Source organism: Aulonocara sp. 'chitande type north' Nkhata Bay, linkage group LG3, assembly GCF_057382095.1.
Source record: "Aulonocara sp. 'chitande type north' Nkhata Bay isolate Kocher_YH1m ecotype deep benthic linkage group LG3, A_spYH_male_GT1.1, whole genome shotgun sequence".
In the NCBI taxonomy this organism is placed as follows: domain Eukaryota; kingdom Metazoa; phylum Chordata; class Actinopteri; order Cichliformes; family Cichlidae; genus Aulonocara; species Aulonocara sp. 'chitande type north' Nkhata Bay.
In genome coordinates this window covers 58,292,259-58,318,608 of record NC_141346.1, presented here as the reverse complement: position 1 = coordinate 58,318,608, position 26,350 = coordinate 58,292,259, and the positions used below count along the sequence as shown (strand labels likewise).

The 26,350-nt window shown below is 41.7% G+C and overlaps 2 protein-coding genes and 1 pseudogene across 3 annotated transcripts in view; 2 read left to right on the top strand and 1 right to left on the bottom strand.

The window, feature by feature from the left end:
- The window catches only part of LOC147336298 (NACHT, LRR and PYD domains-containing protein 12-like), a 94,502-nt gene that overhangs the window by 34,522 nt on the left and 33,630 nt on the right, over window positions 1-26,350 (bottom strand). The gene's annotated exons all lie outside the window — the stretch shown is intronic.
- Window positions 1,507-2,649, top strand: LOC147336300 (mitogen-activated protein kinase kinase kinase kinase 2-like). The gene is made up of 4 exons (XM_086285346.1): window positions 1,507-1,910; window positions 1,990-2,113; window positions 2,273-2,331; window positions 2,416-2,649. Exons 1-4 carry the CDS (start codon window positions 1,883-1,885, stop codon window positions 2,553-2,555), a joined length of 351 nt encoding a protein of 116 aa, XP_086141472.1. The 5' UTR covers window positions 1,507-1,882; the 3' UTR covers window positions 2,556-2,649.
- Window positions 3,559-9,821, top strand: LOC147336299 (mitogen-activated protein kinase kinase kinase kinase 2-like; annotated as a pseudogene). Its single transcript, XR_015128273.1, has 6 exons — window positions 3,559-3,889; window positions 3,978-4,049; window positions 4,125-4,211; window positions 4,290-4,366; window positions 4,459-4,514; window positions 8,303-9,821. The product of XR_015128273.1 is annotated as a mitogen-activated protein kinase kinase kinase kinase 2-like (transcript).

The following is a 26,350-nucleotide window of genomic DNA, read 5'->3' as shown; positions in this document are numbered from 1 at the left end:
CAGTGCTGAGAGTGGTGGAGGCTGAGACATGTCCGCCCATCCTTACTGCCTGTGGTCTGCCAGTTAGGAAGTTGGAGATCCACTGACACATAGATGAGCTGAGTCCCAGATGCTCCAGCTTGGTGGTGAGTGTGGAGGGAATTATGGTATTAAATGCAGAGCTGTAGTCTATGAAGAGCATTTTAACATAATTCCCCCTTCTAGTGTCCAAGTGAGTGACTGATGTGTGGAGGAGATGAGAGATGGCATCGTCTGTGGAACGATTTGGACGGTAAGCGAACTGTAGTGGGTCCAGTGTGTCTGGTAGTGAAGAAATGATGAAGTCTCTGACCAGGCGTTCAAAGCACTTCATCACTACTGAGGTGAGGGCTACAGGGCGATAGTCATTGAGAGAAGCAGACCATTAAGACATTTAAAAACCAATAAAAGAACTTTAAAATCGATCCTGAAATACACGGGGAGCCAATGCAGCGATTCTAAAACCGGTGTACTGTGGGCCCACCCTCTGGTCTTCGTCAGCACACGAGCTGCAGTTTTGTAAAAGTTGTAAGGGTGATATATTCTTTTTGGGGAGACCAGAGAGCAGGGCGTTACAGCAATCAATGCGACTGGTAATAAAAGCATGCATCAACATATATAGCTGAATTTTTTAAATATTTTGTACACAATAACAGAATAATTTCAGAAAAACACAAAATGACTGGTGTCAATATTATTTGCCCCACAAAAAAGGTCGAATATAAAACAATATTGCAAATATTGCACAGTTGAAAAAAAAAAGCACTACAGCTCAGTTGTTCCCGCCATCCTTTGTCCTCCTGTTTCCCCTCCCTCTCCCCTCCAACGACGAGTTTGATGGTGTTACGGATTCAAATATTGGGGATGGATACAAGAGGAAAAACCACAATAACAACACTGGTCCGACCGGGTTGAGTCAAACGATGATTTTAATGATCACACGCGTGGGAGATGGACACCGTACGCAGACAGCATCAGATCTCAAAATGGTGGAGCATTGATCAAACTCTTATAGCCTCTAGTGGCCCCCACCTTATCATAAAAGCCTAAACATTCACATGCTTTCTCTCACACGGCGCCTAAGCTACGACCTTGGCTCCCTGTTTATCTGCTCCTGCTGAGATGGGGCAGAAAACTCCAGCATGTTCTGTTCTCTTCTAATCAGACAAATAAGGCGATGACTTTCTGCGAACAGTATTTCTTATAACTCAGCAGTATAATGCATCATGAAACAATATCATTCATTCACAATAAATCAGCAGTCTAATGTAATGCAAATCAGTTTAACAAATGCAATAGTTATCACCTTCTTCTAATTCAGGAGAATAATGCAAACTAAAACTACATAATAATTCACAATCTTCAATTAGGGGTCTAACGTGGCATAAAATAATATTATAATACCACACTGGCAAACTTCTCCCAATGTTTCCACTGAAGGGGTTGAAAGTTAAAAAGCGCCGAAGGTTAAGTTAGGTTTGGAGTAAATCATGGATGTGCGCACGTGTTTGTGTGCAGCTTGTAGTGCAAACGTGCGTGCAGAATTCATGCAGACATGTGTAACTGGTCGTTTTGAGGTAGAAAAGAGTGATGCGCGGTCAAGCTGGTAGTTGAAAGTGTCAGTCAGAGTAGAAGAGCATTGTGTAAAAATGCAAGTAATAACAAAAAAGTGCAAGTCATTAATCGCATCACCCTGAAAAACCTGAGTAAGGAGTGCAGCTCCTGATGAAAGGAGGAGCACTGAAAACCAGGAAATGATGTTTCTGGAACAGTCTGATGACTGAAGCTGGATGTTTGAAGTCTCAGTGAACTGCTTGTCTTTTCCCCACAGCTCCTCCCTCAGCGATGTATATGGCTATATGTTATGAACAATGTGCTGATGTCCGTATCAGGTAACAAACAGCGTGACACAAATGGAGAACATTGTGTCCACTCGATAATATGCTGCTCTAAAAAGGCTCCATCCTGCAGGCAAGTCGGCCCAGCTTTACTCGCACAGCCTGCCAGCTCTGTTTGAACAGAAAGGACATCTGCACAAGAAACACAGCAGCCTGTCGCTCAGCACCAACCGCCTCACTGAGCGGATCGGTCTCAGGTACGACACGCCATCACAGATGCAGGGAAACAGGAGCTGTAGGTGCAGCAGTGTTAATAATGTCATGTATGATGCTACCACCTGATTTTGAGGAAGGAGGATACTGTAAACCCAATTTTGTCTGCTTGTTCTGACCTGGATATTCTCTGTTGGCCACAGAAAGTTTACCATATCTGTAAAGATTCCTGACACTAAAGGTTGTAGGAGGTGCAGTGTAGGTAAGCAATGCCGAGTTACTCTGGTCAGTCTGTTTGTTCACGGAGAACAACTGCAGACACTTAGTCCTGCTCTCTCTGTTTCAGCAAGAAACCCATACACAGATAGTACATATCTGTGCGGGGCTGTCCCATCTGGCCTGGTTTTACTCTTGTGGTATGAGCCTCTTCAAAAGTTCATGCATCTAAAGGTTTGTACAGATATGTCGAACTTGCCACCTGAATAAATGTCTTCCTTTCTAACTCTAACCCTATTTCCACAATGCAAACCAGCCATTAGACCTGGATTACATAAAAGTAGACAGACAGCATATCAAAATCTGAAGCTGAAGAATGTAATTGATTTTTTTTTAATAACATATGCATACTTTTTATTCAAGCCCAACAAGATTTTAGAGACTAAATAAAAGAAACGTTGTATAAACGCCGTCCAAAAACACCAACAGCACCTTCTCTGGGTCCAAGCTCGTGTAACTGAATGGTTACCATGTGTTTTCTGTGCTACAGGAACAGTGTTATCAGCACACAGTTCAACGCCAGCATGCACCATTAGATCACATAGCACAGATAATTGACAGTTTTTTTGTGAATGTCTCGCACATTTCATAACGATAATGTATGTACTGTGAGAACAGAGCTCTGTGTTAAGCCTGTCTGCAGTCCTAACACAGTGCTGCTTGGAGAAACACGCCTGTGCCACAACATTATGGAAAAGTGGCATCAGTCCAAAGACGTGCAGTTAGGGGATGGATGGATGGATGGATGGATGGATGGATGGAAGGATGGATCGACGGGTGGATGGATGGATGGATGGATGGATGGACGGGTGGATGGATGGATGGACGGCTGGATGGATGGATGGATGGATGGATGGATGGATGGAGGGATGGGTGGGTGGATGGGTGGACGGGTGGATGGATGGATGGATGGATGGATGGATGGATGGACGGATGGATGGATGGATGGATGGATGGATGGATGGATGGATGGATGGATGGATGGACGGGTGGGTGGATGTTTGGACGAACAGATGGACGGGTGGATGGATGGATGAAGCGCCTTGAGGCGACTTTTGTTGTGATTTGGCGCTATATAAATAAAATTGAATTGAATTGAATTGAATTGAATGGATGGATGGATGGATGGATGGATGGATGGATGGATGGATGGATGGATGGATGGATGGATGAATGGATGGACGGCTGGACGGATGGATGGATGGATGGATGGATGGATGGATGGATGGATGGGTGGATGGCATCGGTTTATCTTTAATCTCAAGATTTAATAATCATACAAGAATTCTGTTGTGCTGTTTTTGACGGTTGTATGAACAGGTTCAGCTCAGGTTTAACAAGCATCACTTAACCATCCATGAGAATTTATTTAGTTTTTTTTGTTTTCCTTGGTGACTGTTTCACAGCAACTCGCCATCAGACTCCCAGATTCTCTTCTCAGCTGTGTGTTGGAGTGAGAGACTGTAGTAATGATAAACCACCAACCGGCCAACAGCTCAGGTTTGATATTATAGAGCTGAACGGCGCTCCTGTTCCAGTGCCAGGTAGGACCGTTTCTGCGTGTCTCTGCTGACTTCCTGAAGCTTCAAGCTTCAACTTGTTGCAACAAGCTTCCTTCTTTCCGTGCATCAGGAGATAGTGGAGCACTCAGAGTCGTGCAGGTAACCCAGCTGGACCGAGACACTGTTCTCATCACCTTGGAAAGTAAGTCCCCTCGCATATTGTGAATCCTTCAAATGTCTTTCATGCTCATTCTCAATCTGTGTACTGTTTGGACAGGAACTGTAAAGATCGTGAACCTGCAAGGACTTCCATCCAGACAGCTGGCTGCAGAAATAGTCTTTGACTTCCCCATTGAAACACTAGGTAGAAATGATGATGTGACAAAGTGAATGAGAGCTGATGTGTGTCCTGAAAGCTGAGTGACACCTCCTGTTCTGTCAGTCTGCTTGCAGGATAGTGTGCTGGCGTTCTGGAAGCATGGCCTCAAAGGGAGGAGTTTCAGATGAGGTGATGAACTAGTAAATTCATCCAACGTTGGCTGAGCTCGTATCATGTGCTTATCATATTAGTTCTAAGTCATTACACATGTGAATTTTCACTTTATGTGCAGGTAACACAAGAAATTACAGATGAGAGTCGTGTGTTCAGAGTTCTGGGAACAAACAGGTATGTTAACTGTATGCTGACAAGAGCTATCAATCACTGTGAGAAACTAGTAATCCTAGTACATCAGAAGTAATCAGGATAGTATTTTTCTTGATACTATTGTTAATAGACCTGGAAGTGATTTTCAGAGTAGCATGTGGAAGTAGCATGAATACTGCTAGCATTAATGGTAGCATTAAAGCAGGAGTCACACTAGAGTGTTTGTTCTGTTGGTTACTCAGATCCAAGGATTTAGGAAATGCAGCCTATGTGTTTGCATGCAGCCCTCCAAAGAAAAACAGCCATTAAAGTTATCAACTACCGTCTACCTGACACTTTGTACAGAAAACTACTTTCCTTAGTGCTAATTTTCTTTATGCTAGTACCAAATCACAACAATAGTCACTTCAAGACACTGTATATTGTAAGGTAAAGGCCCTGCAATTATGGTGCACAAAGGTGAAAAACTCCCTTTTAGCAGGTGAAAACCTGAACCAGGCTGGGGGAGGGGCGGGCATCTGCTGCGATTGGTTGGGGGGGTGAGAGGAGGAAGACGGGACAAAGACAATCTGGGGAAGAGAGCCAGAGAATATTCTCAACTAATGATTGAATGCAGAGAGGTGTTTAAATAGATAGTGAGTGAAAAGGGCGACTGAAGAAGAAACACTTGGTGCATCACGGGAACCCGCCAGCAGCCTAGACTTAGGCTAACTAAGGGAGGATTCAGGGAAGAAAGGAAAGTTTGAAGCCTAATGTTAAAAGTAGAGAGGGTGTCTGTCTCCCAAACCCAAACTGGAAGCTGGTTCCACAGAAGTGGTGGCTGTAGTTCAGGTGGGGGAGCAGGTCACCTACTCCCCGTCTACATGCCAGATATCCTGCATGAAAGTTGCTCTTCGGTGCATCCGTCAGAGTATGAATGGGTGTGAACGGGTGAATGAGGCAAGCTTTGAGTGCTCAGAGTAGAAAACCACTATTCAATTCAATTTTATTTATATAGCGCCAAATCACAACAAAAGTCACCTCAAGGCGCTTCATAGATACAGAGAAAAACCCAACAATCATATGACCCCCTATGAGCAAGCACTTTGGCGACAGTGGGAAGGAAAAACTCCCTTTTAACAGGAAGAAACCTCCGGCAGAACCAGGCTCAGGGAGGGGCGGCCATCTGCTGCGACCGGTTGGGGTGAGAGAAGGAAGACAGGATAAAGACATGCTGTGGAAGAGAGACAGAGGTTAATAACAGATATGATTCAATGCAGAGAGGTCTATTAATACATAGTGAGTGAGAAAGGTGACTGGAAAGGAAAAACTCAATGCATCATGGGAATCCCCCGGCAGCCTACATCTATTGCAGCATAACAAAGGGAGGATTCAGGGTCACCTGGTCCAGCCCTAACTATATGCTTTAGAAAAAAGGAAAGTTTTAAGCCTAATCTTAAAAGTAGAGATAGTGTCTGTCTCCCGAATCCAAACTGGAAGCTGGTTCCACAGAAGAGGGGCCTGAAAACTGAAGGCTCTCCCTCCCATTCTACTTTTAAATACTCTAGGAACAACAAGTAGGCCTGCAGAGCGAGAGCGGAGCGCTCTAATAGGGTGATATGGTACTACAAGGTCATTAAGATAAGATGGGGCCTGATTATTTAAGACCTTGTATGTGAGGAGCAGGATTTTGAATTCAATTCTGGATTTAACAGGAAGCCAATGAAGGGAAGCCAAAACAGGAGAAATATGCTCTCTCTTTCTAGTCCCTGTCAGGACTCTTGCTGCAGCATTTTGGATTAGCTGAAGGCTTTTCAGTGAGTTTTTTGGACATCCTGATAATAATGAATTACAGTAGTCCAGCCTGGAAGTAATAAATGCATGAACTAGTTTTTCAGCGTCACTCTGAGACAGGATATTTCTAATTTTAGAGATGTTGCGCAAATGGAAGAAAGCAGTCTTACATATTTGTTTAATATGTGCGTTGAAGGACATGTCCTGGTCAAAAATGACTCCAAGGTTCCTCACCGCGTTACTGGAGGCCAAGGTAATGCCATCCAGAGTAAGAATCTGATTAGATACCATATTTCTAAGATTTTCAGGGCCGAGTACAATAACCTCAGTTTTATCTGAATTAAGAAGCAGAAAGTTAGCGGCCATCCAGGTCTTTATGTCTTTAAGACATTCCTGCAGTTTAACTAATTGGTGTGTGTTATCTGGCTTCATGGACAGATAGAGCTGGGTGTCATCTGCATAGCAGTGAAAATGTATGCTATGTCTTCTAATGATACTGCCTAAGGGAAGCATGTATAATGTAAACAGAATTGGTCCTAGCACTGAACCCTGTGGAACTCCATAATTAACCTCAGTGTGTGAAGAGGACTCTCCATTTACATGCACGAATTGGAGTCTATTAGATAGATATGATACAAACCACTGCAGCGCAGTACTTGTAATACCTACAGCATGTTCTAATCGCTCTAATAGGATATTATGATCAACAGTATCGAACGCTGCACTATATAAGAACCGGTCCATTTACCATTTACCAAGAGGGGCCTGGAAACCGAAGGGTCTGGCTCCCATTTTACTTTTAAATACTTGGAACGAAGTGCTCTAATGGGGTGATATGGTACTATAAGGTCATTAAGATAAGACAGGGGCTGATTATTCAAAACCTTTTATGTGAGGATTTTGAATCTTTTATTCTGGATAAAACAGGGAGCCAATAAATGTTCTGTTTCTAGTCCCTGTCAGGACTCTCGCTGCAGCATGTTGCTCAGAGCAGTCTGGAATTGATTTTTGACTAAATAATTAAAACTAATAATAATATATTACTATATTATATTACTAACAAATCCAGGACACCCCTGTTGATCCAGCAGCTCTTAATGAAGTTTGTAATAAGAATCGTGGTGAGTTCATTAGAAATATTTCACTTTTCTTTTTTAAATCAGTCATTACTGGAATCATCTGAAGTGCAAAAACAGTGGGATTATATATGAGAAGGACGGACTCAAAGACTGTCGTGTATCACATATGTATTACATCGATGTCCAAAATCAATGCATCATTAATGAAACTGAAACAAAAGTACTGAATTTCATGTGGAAGACCAAACCTCAGCATTCAGGAAAGTCTTATACAGGAGCAAAGATAATGGACGTTACCCGGAGTTTTCCACTGTGAAACCAGGAATAACAGCTTAAAAATGTTTCTGTGATCTAAATCATTGTCAGCCTGGCAGGCAAATAGCGTGGACACCAAAGTTTGTGAACGTGATAACCTGAGAAAAAAGACATGTAGGATTTTAAATCGGTACCATAGGTGTGTCTACTGGGAGGCTGAGGCTTAGCGCTGGTGGCTGCCAGTACTAAGTATTATTATACAACCCTTATTTAGTGGATCTTATCTTCTTTCCTTGTGTTTCAGTTAGTTTTTACTCAAACTGGGTGTAGAAGGAATCCCTGCAAAGGTTTCTTTTTCTTCTGTGTTATGTTTTATGTATTTCTCAGCTCTTTGCTTCCTTTTTTCTACTTTAAACTTGTTTGTATGCTGGTGTGTAAATGTTCACACTTATCATAAAGTTTAAAAAAGTAGTAGGCGTGGTGATGAGCAGGAACAGGAGTAAAACTCCAGTAAGTGTACCAGTACTGTACCAGTGTGTAGCATTAAAGTCAAACTACAGTGGTTGTAGTATCAGTAGAGTAGTGTTAGTACTAGAGGTGGGAGGAGTAGAAGCAGGTGGAGGCACTGGCTTTAGGTTAGTACTGCCTTTCTCTGGCTCTCCTTTACAACTCATCTCCTTCTCATTTGCTGACAATGTGCAGAGACATCATCCTTCAGAGCACACCGACTGATGACCCGTCAGCACTGAGCAGCCTGTACATCCTGACAGGACACGAAAGCAGCTACTGAGAGAGGACACGGGGCTCATTCGACGGTGTTACCAAAGAAAAGCACAGCCTGTCTGTAACTGTGGGGTGGAAACGATGCTCTGTTTCACTGAGGCTGTGCCAGGAAACGGTTCAATGCTGGGAATGACAAATGTTAGGAAGGTATCCTGCTGACTGTCCAGCCTTCACCTGTACACAAGACACCTGTCAAGGTCCTCGCTGGGGTTATAGTTGATAAAGCTTTCTAGCTTTTCTTGTCTATTCAGCTTACCTGCTTAAATCAGACCTTTCTGTTAAAGCTAATGCAGACTCCACTGATCCGCCCGCTCAGTGTGGACGGGAGAATAACCTGAACATGGCCTCTGGGACATCATCGTACTGATGTTATGAAGCGCTCAGTCAGGTTTTCTTCTTGATCAGACTGAGGGGCAGACTGAGTGTGTTTTGGTGCCTCAACATTCAGTCATATTCTGTAAAGCCATTTTCTGTCTGCATGCTGCACATAACCTCTTTGGACCAGAGTGCTGTGACACCTACACCTTACACCTGCAGGAGCTGCTCGGCCATAGAAAGCTGCTCTGTGAAGTGCACGGCTTTTTTGCCAGTGTTGATCTTATGGGTTTAATGTAATAACTAATTTTTCACATCATCGTCTGAGTCGTAATCCCAACGAGGAAACCTGGAATGTAAAACTTGATGGACGCTCCAGCTGAAGAGTGAAGTGTCAGACTTTTAATGGATCTTTCAAGCATTAGCGTACTTACAATGGCAGAAACAGTGCCACGTCTAAAGCATAGGAGCCATCTTCATCTCATGCTTCCCATTTCATGCAAGTTTCTTCTCATCCTCAGATGGACAGAATTTGGTTTGCTGACTTCATTCAGTCACACCATACTAGAGCATAAAAAGTGGAAATAAACTGGCCAGTAAGAAAGTGTGATGCTTGAAAGTATAGCGTAAGGACAGCAGCAGCACTGCATTTACAGCTGATATGATGACTTCAGCATCTTTAAAGAACTGTGAAGGAATTATCAGTGCTAACACAACCTTAAGCACGTGATGTGACCGTATACACTGCTTACACTTTCAGTATCCTTACTTAAAGAGAACATCTCAGAAAAAAGTACAGTTAGCAAGAAGCTTTGAGAACAAGGCAGTGTTATTGTATGCTAACCACCGTGGTGGTGTAGCTTGTCCTGATAAAAAGTGAATGTGGTCACATTATACTTGTTAACTAAAATGAAAAAATAAAATAATTCCACTACATGGGTAAAGATATTTATGATATTTATGGAAAGGATACTATAAAAGTAACACTGGCCTTTCCATGAGAGAAACTTGAAGTACAGTATGCATGTTGAGATTAATGTTTGTTTAATATGTTTTTGCTACTATGTGAAGATGTGATGTTATTAACAACACAGAATAGACAGAAATAAAGATTTTCATATCTCTTGGGGTTTTATGAAGAGTTTGTTGGGTTGTTCTTCTTTGAATGTGTGGATCGATGCTTCTGCGATTTATATCTTAATCCTTCAATTTGTAAAAAAACATTTTGAATTCCGTTTGAGAAGATAAATGAAGGTTCTTGCGTTCAAGTGGAGGCTCTAGCAGACTGAGAAAGTAACTGCATAACTGGTCAAAGGAGCTTGTAAAGAAAAGCGTCTGGACTTCTTTAAGTTACTTGAAGACGTTTCACCTCTCATCCGAGAAGCTTCTTCAGTTCTAAGGTCAAATGGTGGAGAGTCCCAGATAACTGCATAACTATGTTATTCCTGCACCCATAGCAGCAAGTAAGTGAAGGCAGTGATGAGGGCTGATGAGTTCTCAGATCACTCAGTCAGTCTCTGAGCGTCACCTTTATTGTGATCGCGCACTTTAAGCTTTCATGCCTGTATTTTTGCACAATTGTGATAATACTGTATTGAAAGAAATCTGTGCACAGACGAACATGGGGTGGCTTTGCTCAGGTAGTAGAGGAAGGTGCTTCAATCCCCGTCTGCATGCCAAATATCCCTGGGCAAGATACCAACCCAGAGTTGCTCTCCGAATGTGTGTGAACATTACACAGAAAGTGCTTACAGAGAAAAGTGCTTGCGTACACCTGAATGAGGCAAGTTCTTTAAAGTGCTTTGAGTACTATATAAGAACCAGTCCATTTACATCGCCAAAGCACTCAATACTCTCTTTACGAAGTTCTCTGTAGTTTGTTTCTCCAGCACCATATTTGACCGTGGTCAATTGAGCCCTCACTTACGACCACACAGTCAAGCCAGCCGCACCTAAAATGTTGTTGCACTATTCTTATGCATATTACGGTACGGGTGCCGACTGGCTTAGAAATGCAGTCTTTTGTGTCCTGACCAGAGATGGGCAGTAACGCGTTACTTGTAATCCGATTACTTTTTTCAAGTAACAAGTAAAGTAAGGGATTACTATTGCAAAAACGATAATTAGATTACCGTTACTTTCCCGTAGGAACGCTGCGTTACTAAAACAGTGATTTTTTTGCGAGAATGTCTCATGACAGTGACGTAAGCAAGTGCAACGTCCGTGACAACAGCTGTGTGCAGATCAACAATGGATAATATATCGAGTGCGGGAGAGAGTATGAGCGTGCAGCGTTTAAAGCGTGGAAGTACTGACCTTACTTTGAGTTTGATTCCATAAAAAGTGACAAAAACATTAGTGTCCGTTGTGCGTGGGAAGAAAACTTCTTTTTACGGCGAAAAAACCCCCTAAACTTCCAAGCAAGCACCGAGTGCGCTACGACGTAATGGGAAAGTCACAGAGAAACTCGCGGATTCTTCAACTGACCGCGGCACACCTGCACCAGGGTAAACCTCCGCCTACCCTACTCCTGCTTTACAGGTGAAAATAGAGCCAAAGGACCGCTAGTCTTTGATTTTATTTATTTTCTGCTGTGTTTTACTTGCATCTATTTGAAAGAGTGAGTGTAAACACAAAAAATATTTTATTTTATGTGCTGGAATGGGCAGAAAATAAGTTTAAATATTAAACAAATTTCTTCCAGTCAGAGAATGTTACATATAATTCAATTTTTGCTTGATGCATAAAGTTAAAAGATTAAAACTAATTAAACAAGTTTTAAAAAGAGAGACTTTTCCATTTGATTACATTTTATATGATGAATTATGCAGAAAAAGTAGAATTGGGCTGAAAGATCTATCGCTTTATCACCTATTCAGGTTGTAAATCGTGTTTTTAAAAAGTAACTAAGTAATTAATTACTTTTGAAAATAAGTAATCAGTAAAGTAACAGGATTACTTTTTGGGGGAAGTAATCAGTAATTAGTTACTGATTACTTTTTTCAAGTAACTTGACCAACTCTGGTCCTGACACTATTGTACTTCACAATCCACTCCCAGTTTTGGTTCATCTCCACTTTTCCACTTTTTCCACTCCACCCTGTGATCCACAGCCCAAATTACTGTACGATTCAGAGAAAATTAACAGTAAAATTTACCCAATTTACTGTACTGTACTCTATATTTTCTCATATTTGAGCTCAGATTACAGGAAAACTGTAAGAGGTGACACTGATATCTCACTAGATTCTGACTCTGGGTGACCCCCACACACCCAAGATTACTGTACGGTTTCTGAGATTGCTTTGTTAACCCTCTCAAGGCAGGCATTGCAGATATGCAACAGTTAAAAGCTAACAACCTGATCACCCCACATACATATTTCATGAGTTTTTTACTCAGAAGTACCACTGCAGGTATTCTTTTGTGCATTAGCAACAAAAACTTAATTTGAGCCTGAGAGGGTTAAGCATGAGTATGACAAAGGCTAAGAAAATATACTGCCTACAATAATATCAAATTTAAACAACAAATTACAAAATTGCCACACCTGCTGTTATTGCCAGGTGTTCGATAGAGCATTATTTAGTCATAAAAAATACATATCACTGAAATATCATCAGTAAAAGAAACACTCTGTCATGGTCCTGGGTCAGTGACCCAGTGCTTTTAGTTATCATTTTCTAGTTTATTATGATGATGATGATTATTATTATTGTTTGAGTTCTATGTGTGATATTCGGTCTGCCTTTGAGTCTGTGTCTCTGTCTGTCTATGGTGTCACCCCATCTGTTTGTGAAGCTGTCTGTTTAGATCTGTGTCTTGTTTGGTTCCCCGTGTCTGAGTTTCCTGTTTTATTGTGAAGGTCTCTGTCTGATGTGAGTATGTTCAGTTTACATTTCCCCTGTCCCATCAGCTCTGATTTCTCCCAGCTGTGTTGCCCTCCTGTCTCTCATCCCCTGATTACTGGTGTGTGTGTATTTAAGCCCTGTGTGTTCTCCTGCATGTTGCCGGTTCGTCTGTATTACTCAGTGTATCCACCGTGCCTTCTCCTTGCTTTTCATCGTCATTCTCCTCTGCTCGTTTTCAATCAGGATTGTGCTCTGTAGTTTAGTTGTTTCCCAGTTTAGTTTAGTTCGAGCCCCGTTTGCTGTTTGTCCACATTCTTTTTGTGTTCAATAAATCACCTTCACTTCTCCACGACTGCCTGTGATTGGATCCTCATTTATTCCGCACGGCTCGCCTCGGCAGCCGTGACACACTCACTATGTAAGACATGTTAGCAAATTCAGTTAATAAATAATGTATCAAATCTATACAGATGTTTGAAGGTATATTGCAAAGCATGTTTGTTTCTTATGGCTTACAAATGTGTTTGCCTTTAACATAATTTACATTTTATTTATACAGTTTCACAGACGAAACAAAATAGGTTTCCTGAACTGTTCTTCGTGGCCTAATTTTGAATCCTTCTGAGGGGGATGCATTATCCATGAAGGTGGGCAATTTGTTCGTCGATCTCTGACCCTCGCTGACTCTGACGCCTCCTAATTCTGCTTCCAGCCTCGCTGATTAATTTGTTGTCACTGATGCTGTCACCAGTTGTACACAACATCTCTGTTTGTCCACCAGTCTAATCTGTAATTCAGGTGAACCCAGAATTACCTGCATCTTTGTAATGTTTCAGAAAATATACACTATATGTTGATGGGCTTTGTCCCACTTTTCTTTCCTTTATAAGTAAGAATCTCTGTGGTTTTAATGACAATTCATATACAGATTGTGGAGGACATTTTATTCAACACTCAAAAAAGTTCCTCACCAGCAGACTGTAGTACAATTTCAGCCCACCGTTAATAAACCCATCCAATGCAGCGTTATCAGAGAAATTATGCAAGTGTTATGTTTGTATGTACTGGTAATCTATTTATCATTTATCATGATTCCTGCTCTGATGATTACTTTCTTCTCCTTCTGTAATTTTAACAGATAAAGGATGTTGAACATTAAGCTCCAAACAGGATGAATGAGGAAGACCACAGAGGAGAATCGTGGATGTAGTGAGAGAATATATGCAGATGGTTTTTTTCATGGTGGAGGAGCAACTTCTGATACCATCTTAAAGAAAAAAACACATAAAATTGAAGAGTAAAAATAATGACAACAATATGTCTAAATTTTTTATTAATTCTTTAGAGCAAATGCAGTCTTGTCATGGTCAGAGTTGCCCACTCATATTTAACTAATTCAAATACAATTGCTCCATTTAAATGCTTATGTTCTAATAAAAGGCATCGTTTAATACTTCTGCCATGACAACCCAAATAAATCAATGAGAGGGAAACGGGAAGATTAGTCATCAGGCAAGGTTTACTGTTCATTTACCATGCCTTGATAACAGTAAGCTTAACAAAAGAAAAATGTTGGCGACGAGAACCGGTGTTCTGTCAAAACATCCTACCGTAGCGTAAATTTATAGTCTTGTCTATCAATCCGTGCTAACTTATCAGAATATGCTACCTTACGTGGTTAATGGCTCCGTTGTATAGGTAGCATGTTCAGATGACCCAATCACACTATTAAAACATGCTTCCTGCTGGGATTTATATAGGTAGCGTGTTCAGATGACCCAATCACACTATTAAAACATGCTTCCTGCTGGGATTTATATAGGTAGCATGTTCAGATGGCCCAATCACACTATTAAAACATGCTTCCTGCTGGGATTTATATAGGTAGCATGTTCAGATGGCCCAATCACACTATTAAAACATGCTTCCTGCTGGGATTTATATAGGTAGCGTGTTCAGATGGCCCAATCACACTATTAAAACATGCTTCCTGCTGGGATTTATATAGGTAGCATGTTCAGATGGCCCAATCACACTATTAAAACATGCTTCCTGCTGGGATTTATATAGGTAGCATGTTCAGATGGCCCAATCACACTATTAAAACATGCTTCCTGCTGGGATTTATATAGGTAGCGTGTTCAGATGGCCCAATCACACTATTAAAACATGCTTCCTGCTGGGATTTATATAGGTAGCATGTTCAGATGGCCAAATCACACTATTAAAACATGCTTCCTGCTGGGATTTATATAGGTAGCATGTTCAGATGACCCAATCACACTATTAAAACATGCTTCCTGCTGGGATTTATATAGGTAGCATGTTCAGATGGCCCAATCACACTATTAAAACATGCTTCCTGCTGGGATTTATATAGGTAGCATGTTCAGATGGCCAAATCACACTATTAAAACATGCTTCCTGCTGGGATTTATATAGGTAGGGTGTTCAGATGACCCAATCACACTATTAAAACATGCTTCCTGCTGGGATTTATATAGGTAGCGTGTTCAGATGACCCAATCACACTATTAAAACATGCTTCCTGCTGGGATTTATATAGGTAGCGTGTTCAGATGACCCAATCACACTATTAAAACATGCTTCCTGCTGGGATTTATATAGGTAGCATGTTCAGATGACCCAATCACACTATTAAAACATGCTTCCTGCTGGGATTTATATAGGTAGCATGTTCAGATGACCCAATCACACTATTAAAACATGCTTCCTGCTGGGATTTATATAGGTAGCGTGTTCAGATGGCCAAATCACACTATTAAAACATGCTTCCTGCTGGGATTTATATAGGTAGCGTGTTCAGATGACCCAATCACACTATTAAAACATGCTTCCTGCTGGGATTTATATAGGTAGCATGTTCAGATGACCCAATCACACTATTAAAACATGCTTCCTGCTGGGATTTATATAGGTAGCGTGTTCAGATGACCCAATCACACTATTAAAACATGCTTCCTGCTGGGATTTATATAGGTAGCGTGTTCAGATGACCCAATCACACTATTAAAACATGCTTCCTGCTGGGATTTATATAGGTAGCGTGTTCAGATGACCCAATCACACTATTAAAACATGCTTCCTGCTGGGATTTATATAGGTAGCGTGTTCAGATGACCCAATCACACTATTAAAACATGCTTCCTGCTGGGATTTATATAGGTAGCGTGTTCAGATGACCCAATCACACTATTAAAACATGCTTCCTGCTGGGATTTATATAGGTAGCGTGTTCAGATGACCCAGTCACACTATTAAAACATGCTTCCTGCTGGGATTTATATAGGTAGCGTGTTCAGATGACCCAATCACACTATTAAAACATGCTTCCTGCTGGGATTTATATAGGTAGCGTGTTCAGATGACCCAATCACACTATTAAAACATGCTTCCTGCTGGGATTTATATAGGTAGCGTGTTCAGATGACCCAGTCACACTATTAAAACATGCTTCCTGCTGGGATTTATATAGGTAGCGTGTTCAGATGACCCAATCACACTATTAAAACATGCTTCCTGCTGGGATTTATATAGGTAGCGTGTTCAGATGACCCAATCACACTATTAAAACATGCTTCCTGCTGGGATTTATATAGGTAGCGTGTTCAGATGACCCAATCACACTATTAAAACATGCTTCCTGCTTGGATTTATATAGGTAGCGTGTTCAGATGACCCAATCACACTATTAAAACATGCTTCCTGCTGGGATTTATATAGGTAGCGTGTTCAGATGACCCAATCACACTATTAAAACATGCTTCCTGCTGGGATTTATATAGGTAGCGTGTTCAGATGACCCAATCACACTATTAAAACATGCTTCCTGCTGGGATTTATATAGGTAGCGTGTTCAGATGACCCAATCACACTATTAAAACATGCTTCCTGCTGGGATTTATATAGGTAGCGTGTTCAGATGACCCAATCACACTATTAAAACATGCTTCCTGCTGGGATTTATATAGGTAGCGTGTTCAGATGGCCCAATCACACTATTAAAACATGCTTCCTGCTGGGATTTATATAGGTAGCATGTTTAGATGGCCCAATCACACTATTAAAACATGCTTCCTGCTGGGATTTATATAGGTAGCATGTTCAGATGGCCCAATCACACTATTAAAACATGCTTCCTGCTGGGATTTATATAGGTAGCGTGTTCAGATGACCCAATCACACTATTAAAACATGCTTCCTGCTGGGATTTATATAGGTAGCATGTTCAGATGACCCAATCACACTATTAAAACATGCTTCCTGCTGGGATTTATATAGGTAGCATGTTCAGATGACCCAATCACACTATTAAAACATGCTTCCTGCTGGGATTTATATAGGTAGCGTGTTCAGATGACCCAATCACACTATTAAAACATGCTTCCTGCTGGGATTTATATAGGTAGCCTGTTCAGATGACCCAATCACACTATTAAAACATGCTTCCTGCTGGGATTTATATAGGTAGCATGTTCAGATGGCCAAATCACACTATACATAACATAAGTGGTGGCTCGTCCGGGATCTTTGGACATTTTAGTGGAGACTGAATGTCAGTTTGTTTTGCTTTTAAGTGGGTGAGTGATGGTGTTCAGTGTAATTGAGCAAACTCCCTTTAGTGTGTTTCAGCTGGGTGACTGTGCTGCCCTTCCATCGAAGCACCAGCCATTTTAGCCAACCTGGTTTTCCATTTTAGGATGAAACCTCTTCTCACCCACACTCTGCTATTCATCTCTGTTTTTATGTTGCGGCTTTTGAGCCGGGTCGTAACACTGAAGATTACAAAGATCAACATTAAGACCAGTCTGTGCATTCAAAGCAGTGACAGAAAAGAGTGTGGGGCATTAACCCCCACTCACTTCACAGTTCACAGTTCACGTTCACAGCGAGCTTCGTCGAAATTTACAATGAGACCCTGAGGGACCTTGTGTTCTCCACAATTCTTTCCAATTCCTTCCAATTCTCCCAATCCTCTGCTGTATCATCCATGTGCTCTCTGGCAAACTTCAGACGGGCCTGGACATGCACTGGCTTCAGCAGTGGAACACGTCTGGCACTGCGGGATTTGATTCCCTGCCGTTGTAGTGTGTTACTGATGGTGACCTTTGTTACTTTGGTCCCAGCTCTCTGCAGGTCATTCACCAGGTCCCCCCGTGTGGTTCTGGGATCTTTGCTCACTGTTCTCATGATCATTTTGACCCCACGGGATGAGATCTTGCGTGGAGCCCCAGATCGAGGGAGATTATCAGTGGTCTTGTATGTCTTCCATTTTCTGATGATTGCTCCCACAGTTGATTTTTTCACACCAAGCTGCTTGCCTATTGTAGATTCACTCTTCCCAGTCTGGTGCAGGTCTACAATACTTTTCCTGGTGTCCTTCGAAAGCTCTTTGGTCTTGGTCATGGCGGAGTTTGGAGTCTGACTGTTTGAGGCTGTGGACAGGTGTCTTTTATACAGATGATGAGTTCAAACAGGTGCCATTCATACAGGTAACGAGTGGGGGACAGAAAAGCTTCTTACAGAAGACGTTACAGGTCTGTGAGAGCCAGAGATTTTCCTTGTTTGAAGTGACCAAATACTTATTTTCCACCCTAATTTACGAATAAATTCTTTACAAATCCTACCATGTGAATTCATGGATTTTTTTTTCACATTCTGTCTCTCACAGTTGAAGTGTACCTCTGGTGCAAATTACTGACCTCTGTCATCATTTTAAGTGGGGGAACTTGCACAATCGGTGGCTGACTAAATACTTTTTTGCCCCACTGTATATCTGTGTTTGTGTGTGGATGCCGGAGTTTCTGAGAGCACCTGTTTACAGGCACCTTCAGGCCTGGTGGGTGTGGCCCTGCCAGGTGGTTGGCCACCAGGGACGTGCAGACAGGTTTAAAGGGGCGGGTGCTCAAAGTTAAAAAGGGGCACATTGAACCAGGCTGAATAATAACAACACACATTCATCAAGAATCTAATATGGGAAGGGCAGGGCTGTTTTGATCTGAGACTGTAAACATTAAAAAGTCCATAGGAGAGATGGTAGCTGATTAAACAAGGGTCATGAGATAATAACAAAATGCAAAGATTGGTGACAGCGCTTGGAACCATAAGGCAACGAAAAACTGTGAGAAATAATTTAGGCTCTGCCTGTGAATCACTCTTTGCTTCTCTTCTTCCTTCCTTCCCATCATTTCATATATCACTCTCCACTTGCTGTCTATCTGAGAACAAGGCACAACTTGCTATTGCAATAAACTATAATCTAATTATCCACACCTAACAACTCCTGCACTTAATCTATAATAAAATGATGACAGAAAATGTTATAGCCCTGCCTTTAGTAGCCTCACACAGCTCCTGCTGTTTCCTCCTCATGTCCTTACCAGGCATGTCTGCACAATGTTATATCATGAGTAATAATTTAAAAAAATCCATCTAAATAAAACACACACATGCACGCACACACAGTGACATTTTAGACCTTCTTCAGAATACTGTATATACTATGGGCATCATGGTGCCCATAGTATATACAGTGGTCCTGTTGTTGTCAGACAGCTGGAGCTTTGTGTTCACTGTGTTTGTGTCGATTGTGAGTTGACAGGAATCTAAGTTCAAAATACTTATTAAATACATACATCATTGATTTAATGCCAAATAATTTCATTTCCAACATTTACAATAAATTAAAAATTTAATGATTTTTAAATAAATGTAATTAATCAATTAATAACACATTTAATTAATTATTTAAGAATCTATTTATTTAATTCATTTGGGCCCTTCTAGCCCTGCAGCTGTGCATGTGCTCACATATCCACTGGTATGTGTCCTACAGGTATTCTCACAGCAGTGCTGCTGAACATTAAATGACCAGCAGATGTCAGTTCTTCATAATAAGCAGTTAAACTTTGTGTGATCTGCCTTTGGGTGAAGCAACAAAGCCGGAAAAATTGGACACATTCACAGAGCTTTACCACACCATCACTAGACAACAATGGAATTATTTTAACTAAAAACAAATAATCAGAAAGTCTTCTGCCTGGTCTCGTACCTCTGTGTTTCTGTAACATGAATAATGAGCTGAAATTCTCCTCACGACACCACCGATCAGCTCGAAGGGCCCTCGAGTTTACCTGCATGCATCCTGTTCACCTGTCAGCTGTTTAACACCTGCTGCTTATTCAGCAAACACGCCCACATTACCTGGTGACAGTCACAGTTTAATGCGGGCCGCTGTTTGTCAATATAAAATAGTTTAGTTCCAATATTGTGCACATAATTTGCAAATGCACCATATTTTACAGACCATGAGGCTCACTGGATTATAAGGCGCATTAAGCGAAACAAAAATGTCGCATGAGTCAAACTTTACTCAGCTCATTCTTCTTGCTTCCTCCACTTCCGTACCATTGATTCATTCATGTTTAATTCTCTCACAGCTGCTTTATTCCCATGTTGGGAAGGGCGATGGACACTAAGATAACTACAGAATACTTTATAAGTGAACCTGATGCTTTAATCAGGATTTGGGCTATTTGCATTTAAATTAAATCAGTAATATAGTTCTGCCACTTATCTGCTCTAATGACTGGAAATCTGATATCCAGTCACCAGCACAGCTCACTCACTTACAGTCACTGACTTCACTGTTTTTGCTCCTGAGCAAATCAGTTTGTTTTAGATTAAAGTTGTTTCATAACTGCATCATTTTACTGAAGTTTAATGTGTCAGCGGAGCACATGTGGAACTGAACCATTCGCTTGTCTTAATTATCTGATGTTTATATGTGTTACACTTTTTTAATCTTTCATTTTAAATTGAAACTAACATTTAAAAACATTTGGTACAATGTGGAAAGAGGAAGAGTATTTCCAGCAGGAGCAGAAACGTCTGACTCAGCATGACGATGCTGTTGGTGGATACTGAAGAGCTCAGCCTGTCAAGACAGGATTAGGTTATCGTTTTCAAAAATGTTTATTCAATTATATTCTGAGGCCAGTTATCTGGTATAATCTTTGGAAGTCTATTAAAATAAAAATGAAATCAGATGTGTGGACTTTTGGTTGTTTTTGTTTTGTTCAATAAGCAGATGTTGGTGTTTCAGCAATGCAGTAACTTAAGTTTAAAAGGCTTGTTAGAAACTATGAAACACATCATACAGACTTGTGGACATTAGAAGACGACTAATAATCATCATGAATAAGACTAAAGGCAGGAAGGTGTCCTTTATAACTAATAATATTAATAACTAATAATATTAATATCATAGTCTGTCTGCAGCTGAGACAATACAAACTCAAACTGTGGGGAGAAGATTATATCACTTCAGTTTAAATTGACCTTAAGTGCCACATTTTCACAGACTTCTTTATTTACAGCATTTTTTACGTGCTGTAGAGATTATACAGTTAGGTCCATAAATATCTGGACAGAGAGAACTTAGTTTCTGATTTTGGTTCTGTACATACACTAAAATCAATTTTAAATGCAACAACTCAGATGTGTTTGAAGTGCAGACTTTCAGCTTTAATTCAGGGGGTTGAACAAAGAGATGCAGAAAAATGTGAGGAACTAAAGCATGTTTAACACAATCCCTTCATTTCAGGGGAAATGTAGAGGAAAAATTAGAAAAATTAAATAACTTAATTAAATTAATTAAATAATAAGATTGTCAGCTGATAACCAGCTTCATGCGACCGCTTATCCTGGTCCCAGTGTTAGTGTCAGTGAATCCAGTTAACAGAAAGATATCCTGGATATACTTGACTGACTTTTTAGACTCAAGATTAATAATCATTATAAAAATTATAGTCTAACATCCAGAAATCTGTACGGTGTGTTTCATTATGTCTAACAAGCCTTGTACAGTTAAAGCTAACAGTTACTACATGCATCAGTACATTTCTATATTTTTATATCTATAAAAAGAAATCTGACACTTGCCAGACTTTATCAAAGGTGTGAGCATCACAGCAGAGGCCTTTGTGTCAAAGTAGCTGAGGATCAAACAGAAAAACATGAAGGTTTTCCTGGCCTGGGATTTTATACAAATATTCTGCAGTACATCAAAAACAAAAGAAAACCATTAATGAACATATGAACATTACCTGATGCTGCTGATGTGAAGCAGAGCAAAGTTACAGAGGTTTGATTACAGACACAGCTGAGCATTTTGCAATTTTGCATCATTTTAAAAAGTTTAAATTTGTTCAGTATTGAACGGCAGAAACGAGGCTTTGTTTTCAGAAGTAAGTAAAAGAAAAAAAAACAGCGGCCGACAGGCTGTAAGAACGGTAGACTTGTGCGTAACAAGCAAGCGAATAATGCAGAAAACAGGAAACTGTTCTTGAAGTACAGAGAGAGAGAGAGAGAGAGAGAGAGAGCTGTGCATGAAGTGTGATTTTATCCTGGTGGCAGCAAAACAATCAGAGGGAATTCATGACGATGTTTATGTGAAGCGTAGTTTGGAGCTTCTTTTGATGCTGGTTTACTCAATATTGTTTGGAGAGACATCAAACCTGCAGCTTCAGAATCAGCGCAAAAAGGGCGTAAACACAAAGCGCGGAGCCGCCGCAACATCAGAATCAGCGAGCTGTCGGCTTTCAGCTCGTGTCCGTGCAGTCAGGTGAGAAAGTCACATCTCACTGATTCTGATGCGTCGGCGGCTCCGCGCTTTGTGTTTACGTCTTTGTGCAGAATCCGTGTTCCTGCTCTCATTTACTGTTTTAGCTGTTTGGTGGTTGTTGAAACTTTGGGAGGTTTAACCTGAGATTCTGGCGTTTTGGCCAAAATAAATTTATATTAAAAATCGATTCAGGATTTTAATGAATCGATATCACGTTATCCAAGCCAGAATCGATTTTAATCGATAAATCGATAATCAAAACCACCCCTGATGCATATACATGGGTCACACTGCTTATTGAAACCCCCCAAAGATCAGATCTTAATCAGACAGGTTTCTGTTTTCAAAGTTTAGACTTTGCTTCTATTGGACTTTTTATCAGTAACACGTGCTTACTTTTTGCAGGAACAGTTGAAACTAACATAAACAAATAACTCCAGAGCTGATAGTCAGCAGGGGGTTTACAAGTTGTGTGCCGCGTTGTCGGCGGTATAAGCTCGACCACTTGCAAGGTGAGCTGGCAGACATCACTGAATTCATCAGAGATGATTAGGTTCATTTTGACAAAGTGAGCAGATATTTAACCTCCTAGGACCTGGCGTCCACATATGTAGACATCACATTTTGGGTTGTTTAGACCAAAATACTACATTTTGCTCTCTGCAATGTTGCGTGGAGATCAGGGGCAGTACCTGTGGACTGGCAGACCGGGGTGGTGGTCCCCATCTTCAAGAAGGGGGACCGGAGGGTGTGTTCCAACTACAGGGGGATCACACTCCTCAGCCTCCCCGGGAAAGTCTATGCCAGGGTGCTGGAGAGGAGGGTTCGTCCGCTAGTCGAACCTCGGATACAGGAGGAACAATGCGGTTTTCGTCCTGGTCGCGGAACACTGGACCAGCTCTTTGTCCTCTCGAGGATACTTGAGGGTGCATGGGAGTTTGCCCAACCAGTCTACATGTGTTTTGTGGACCTGGAGAAGGCATTCGACCGTGTCCCTCGGGGCGTCCTGTGGGAGGTGTTGCGCGAGTGTGGGGTGTCTGGCCCATTGCTACGGGCCATTCAATCCCTATACAACCGTTGCAAGAGCTTGGTTCGCATTGCCGGCAATAAGTCGGACTCGTTCCCGGTGGGTGATGGGCTCCGCCAGGGCTGCCCTTTGTCTCCGGTTCTGTTCATAATTTTTATGGACAGGATTTCTAGGCGCAGCCAAGTGGCGGAGGGCTTTCGCTTTGGTGGCCTCAGAATCTCATCTCTGATTTTTGCGGATGATGTGGTTCTGTTGGCTTCATCGGGTGAGGGCCTCCAGCTCGCACTGGAGCGGTTCGCAGCCGAGTGTAACGCAGCGGGAATGAGGATCAGCACCTCCAAATCTGAGGCCATGGTTCTCAGCCGGAAAAGGGTGGAGTGCCCACTCCGGGTCGGGGATGAGTTCCTGCCCCAAGTGGAGGAGTTCAAGTATCTCGGGGTCTTGTTCGCGAGTGATGGGAGAAGGGAGCTGGAGATCGACAGACGGATTGGGGCTGCGGCTGCAGTAATGCGGACACTGCACCGGTCAGTCGTGGTGAAGAGGGAGCTGAGTGTAAAAGCGAAGCTCTCAATTTACCGGTCGATCTACGTCCCTACCCTCACCTATGGCCACGAGCTGTGGGTAGTGACCGAAAGAACGAGATCGCGGATACAAGCGGCGGAAATGAGCTTCCTCCGAAGGGTGGCTGGCCTCTCCCTTAGAGATAGGGTGAGAAGTTCGGCCATCCGGGAGGGGCTTAGAGTAGAGCAGCTGCTGCTCCACATCGAAAGGAGCCAGCTGAGGTGGTTCGGGCATCTGGCAAGGATGCCCCCTGGGCGCCTCCTGGGCGAGGTGTTCCAGGCATGTCCCACCGGGAGGAGGCCCCGGGGCAGACCCAGGACACGCTGGAGAGATTATATCTCTCGGCTGGCCTGGGAACGCCTTGGTATTCCCCCGGACAAGCTGGAGGAGGTGGCTGGGGAGAGGGAGGTCTGGACCTCTTTGCTTAGGCTGCTACCCCCGCGACCCGACCTCGGATAAGCGGATGAAGATGGATGGATGGATGGATGGGCCTGATATCCACTCACAAGGATGTTACACTGCCACTGTGCTATCAAAATTTTAGACAAATAGCCTCATATGTGGCTCTCATTTTTCTCAGAAACTAAAATTTGGTTAAAAAAAAAAAAAAAAAAAATCTGGTAATTCTTTGTTTTTACATTCATCAGGTCCCAATCAGCCCAAATATCAAAGAGAAACTAAAAATGAATGCCACGGAGGAGTTTGGGTCTTAGGAGGTTAAAGATTGTGACACTGCATTCTTGTCTAGAAGATATTAAAGTGTATTTGGTGACACACAAAAAAGGGTAAAGTTTAAGTATAGTTTGGGTCCACACATGTCCAAACCCTGGTGTGTAGGCCTACTTAGTTTTGAGGAATTGTCATGGGACCGGGGTCTGGGTGACCCAGGGCCTGTAAGAAGTTATGGACATGTGTGTTTTTGGTGCTGCTGTCTCCTGTTTCCATGTTTGTGTATCTAGGTGTGTGTGTGAGTGTGTCAGCCAGGAGCCTGGCCACACCTGCGGAGGAGAATTACTCACACCTGCAGCTGATCAAGCCTCGTCAGAGGAGCTACTTAGGAGTGTGGTGGAGCTGTCTCTGATGCTGGATCATTGCGTAACTTCACGTTAGTCTCTTGGCGAGTTAGTTAAGGTTAGTCTGCTGCATTGTGGCGTTGCTGACGGCTGCCTCTTTGTTATTCCCCAGGATGAGTGTGGAGACGAGAGGGCAGCGAGCACGGGGTGCTCAGACACTGAGGAGCGGAGACAAAGAACACCAACACTGGCAAGAGGACATGTCAGAGTCGGGAACGCACTGGGGATTTATTGTTGTTTGGATTATTTAGCATCACTGTAAATAAACGCACTACCTCATCAAAGAGTCCAGCATTTGGGTCCTCCTTCCCCTCATCATAGTCTGCCACGCAGGCCGTGACAGAAAAGCCCACTAAAAGAACGCCCACCAGACCAAAGCAATGGTTTTGACTTGATCAGCATTAACCCCGCCCCCTGACTTTGATGGGTGAAGCTGACAAATAAAATGTATTTATGAACAGCGATGCAGGGCCAGGAGTAGCAACGTGAATTAAATAAATACATCATTAAATAATTCATTAAATGTGTCAGTAAAATAATTAAAATAGAAAACAAACCAATAATTGATTAAATATGTAATTAACTAATTTGAATTGTATATAAACAAATAATGAAACATTTTAAATGAAATTAACTGATAATTCATTATTAATATATTTCTTTAATTGACTATGTACATTTTTAAATTAATTACTGAAATAATTAATTCATTAGTGATGTATTAATTTAATACAACCATAAAATACCATAAAATTGCTAATTTACTCAAAATCTATTTAAAACATCAATATTAAAGGTTAAATTATGATAATGAATACATGCAACTATAACTGATGACATAAAAATGAGGATTTCTTAAGCTGAAGCCAAAGTGCTGACTCATTTTTCATGTTACTCTCAAATGTTTTCCTTAATAACAAGAACATAATTACACTTTAGCCACAAGAGGGCAGCAGCATTAATATAAGTCACATGTATATAAAGGCACAGTGATTATATTACAGTGATTTTGACAAAAACAAAACAGTTGATGGCAGTGTGTTTTTCCATGACAGAATAATTACGCACACCCCACTTTGCAGTTATTTATTGTAAAAAATGTTTGGAATCATGTATGATTTTCGTTCCACTTTGTGTTGGTCTTTCACGTGGAATTCCAATAAAACTGATTCATGTTTGTGCTGTAATGTGACAAAATGTGGGAAAGTTCAAGGGGGCCGAATACTTTTGCAAGCCACTGTAAAGTTCACTATCAGTAACATCATAGCACCACCCAGCTGTATAGAAACTCCGTCATGCTAGCTAGTACACAGTATGAGTTATTGTAACTGACTGTAAAAAGTCAGCACAAGGAAAATAAACTCCACCTAAACTTGGTTTATATCTGACCCAGACAGACTGCAGGTCATAACTTCTTACCTGAAGTTCAGTTCACCTGACACTCGGACCGGCGGCCGCCTCGGGTCTCTGCTCCTCCTGCCTCCCCTTTCCCTC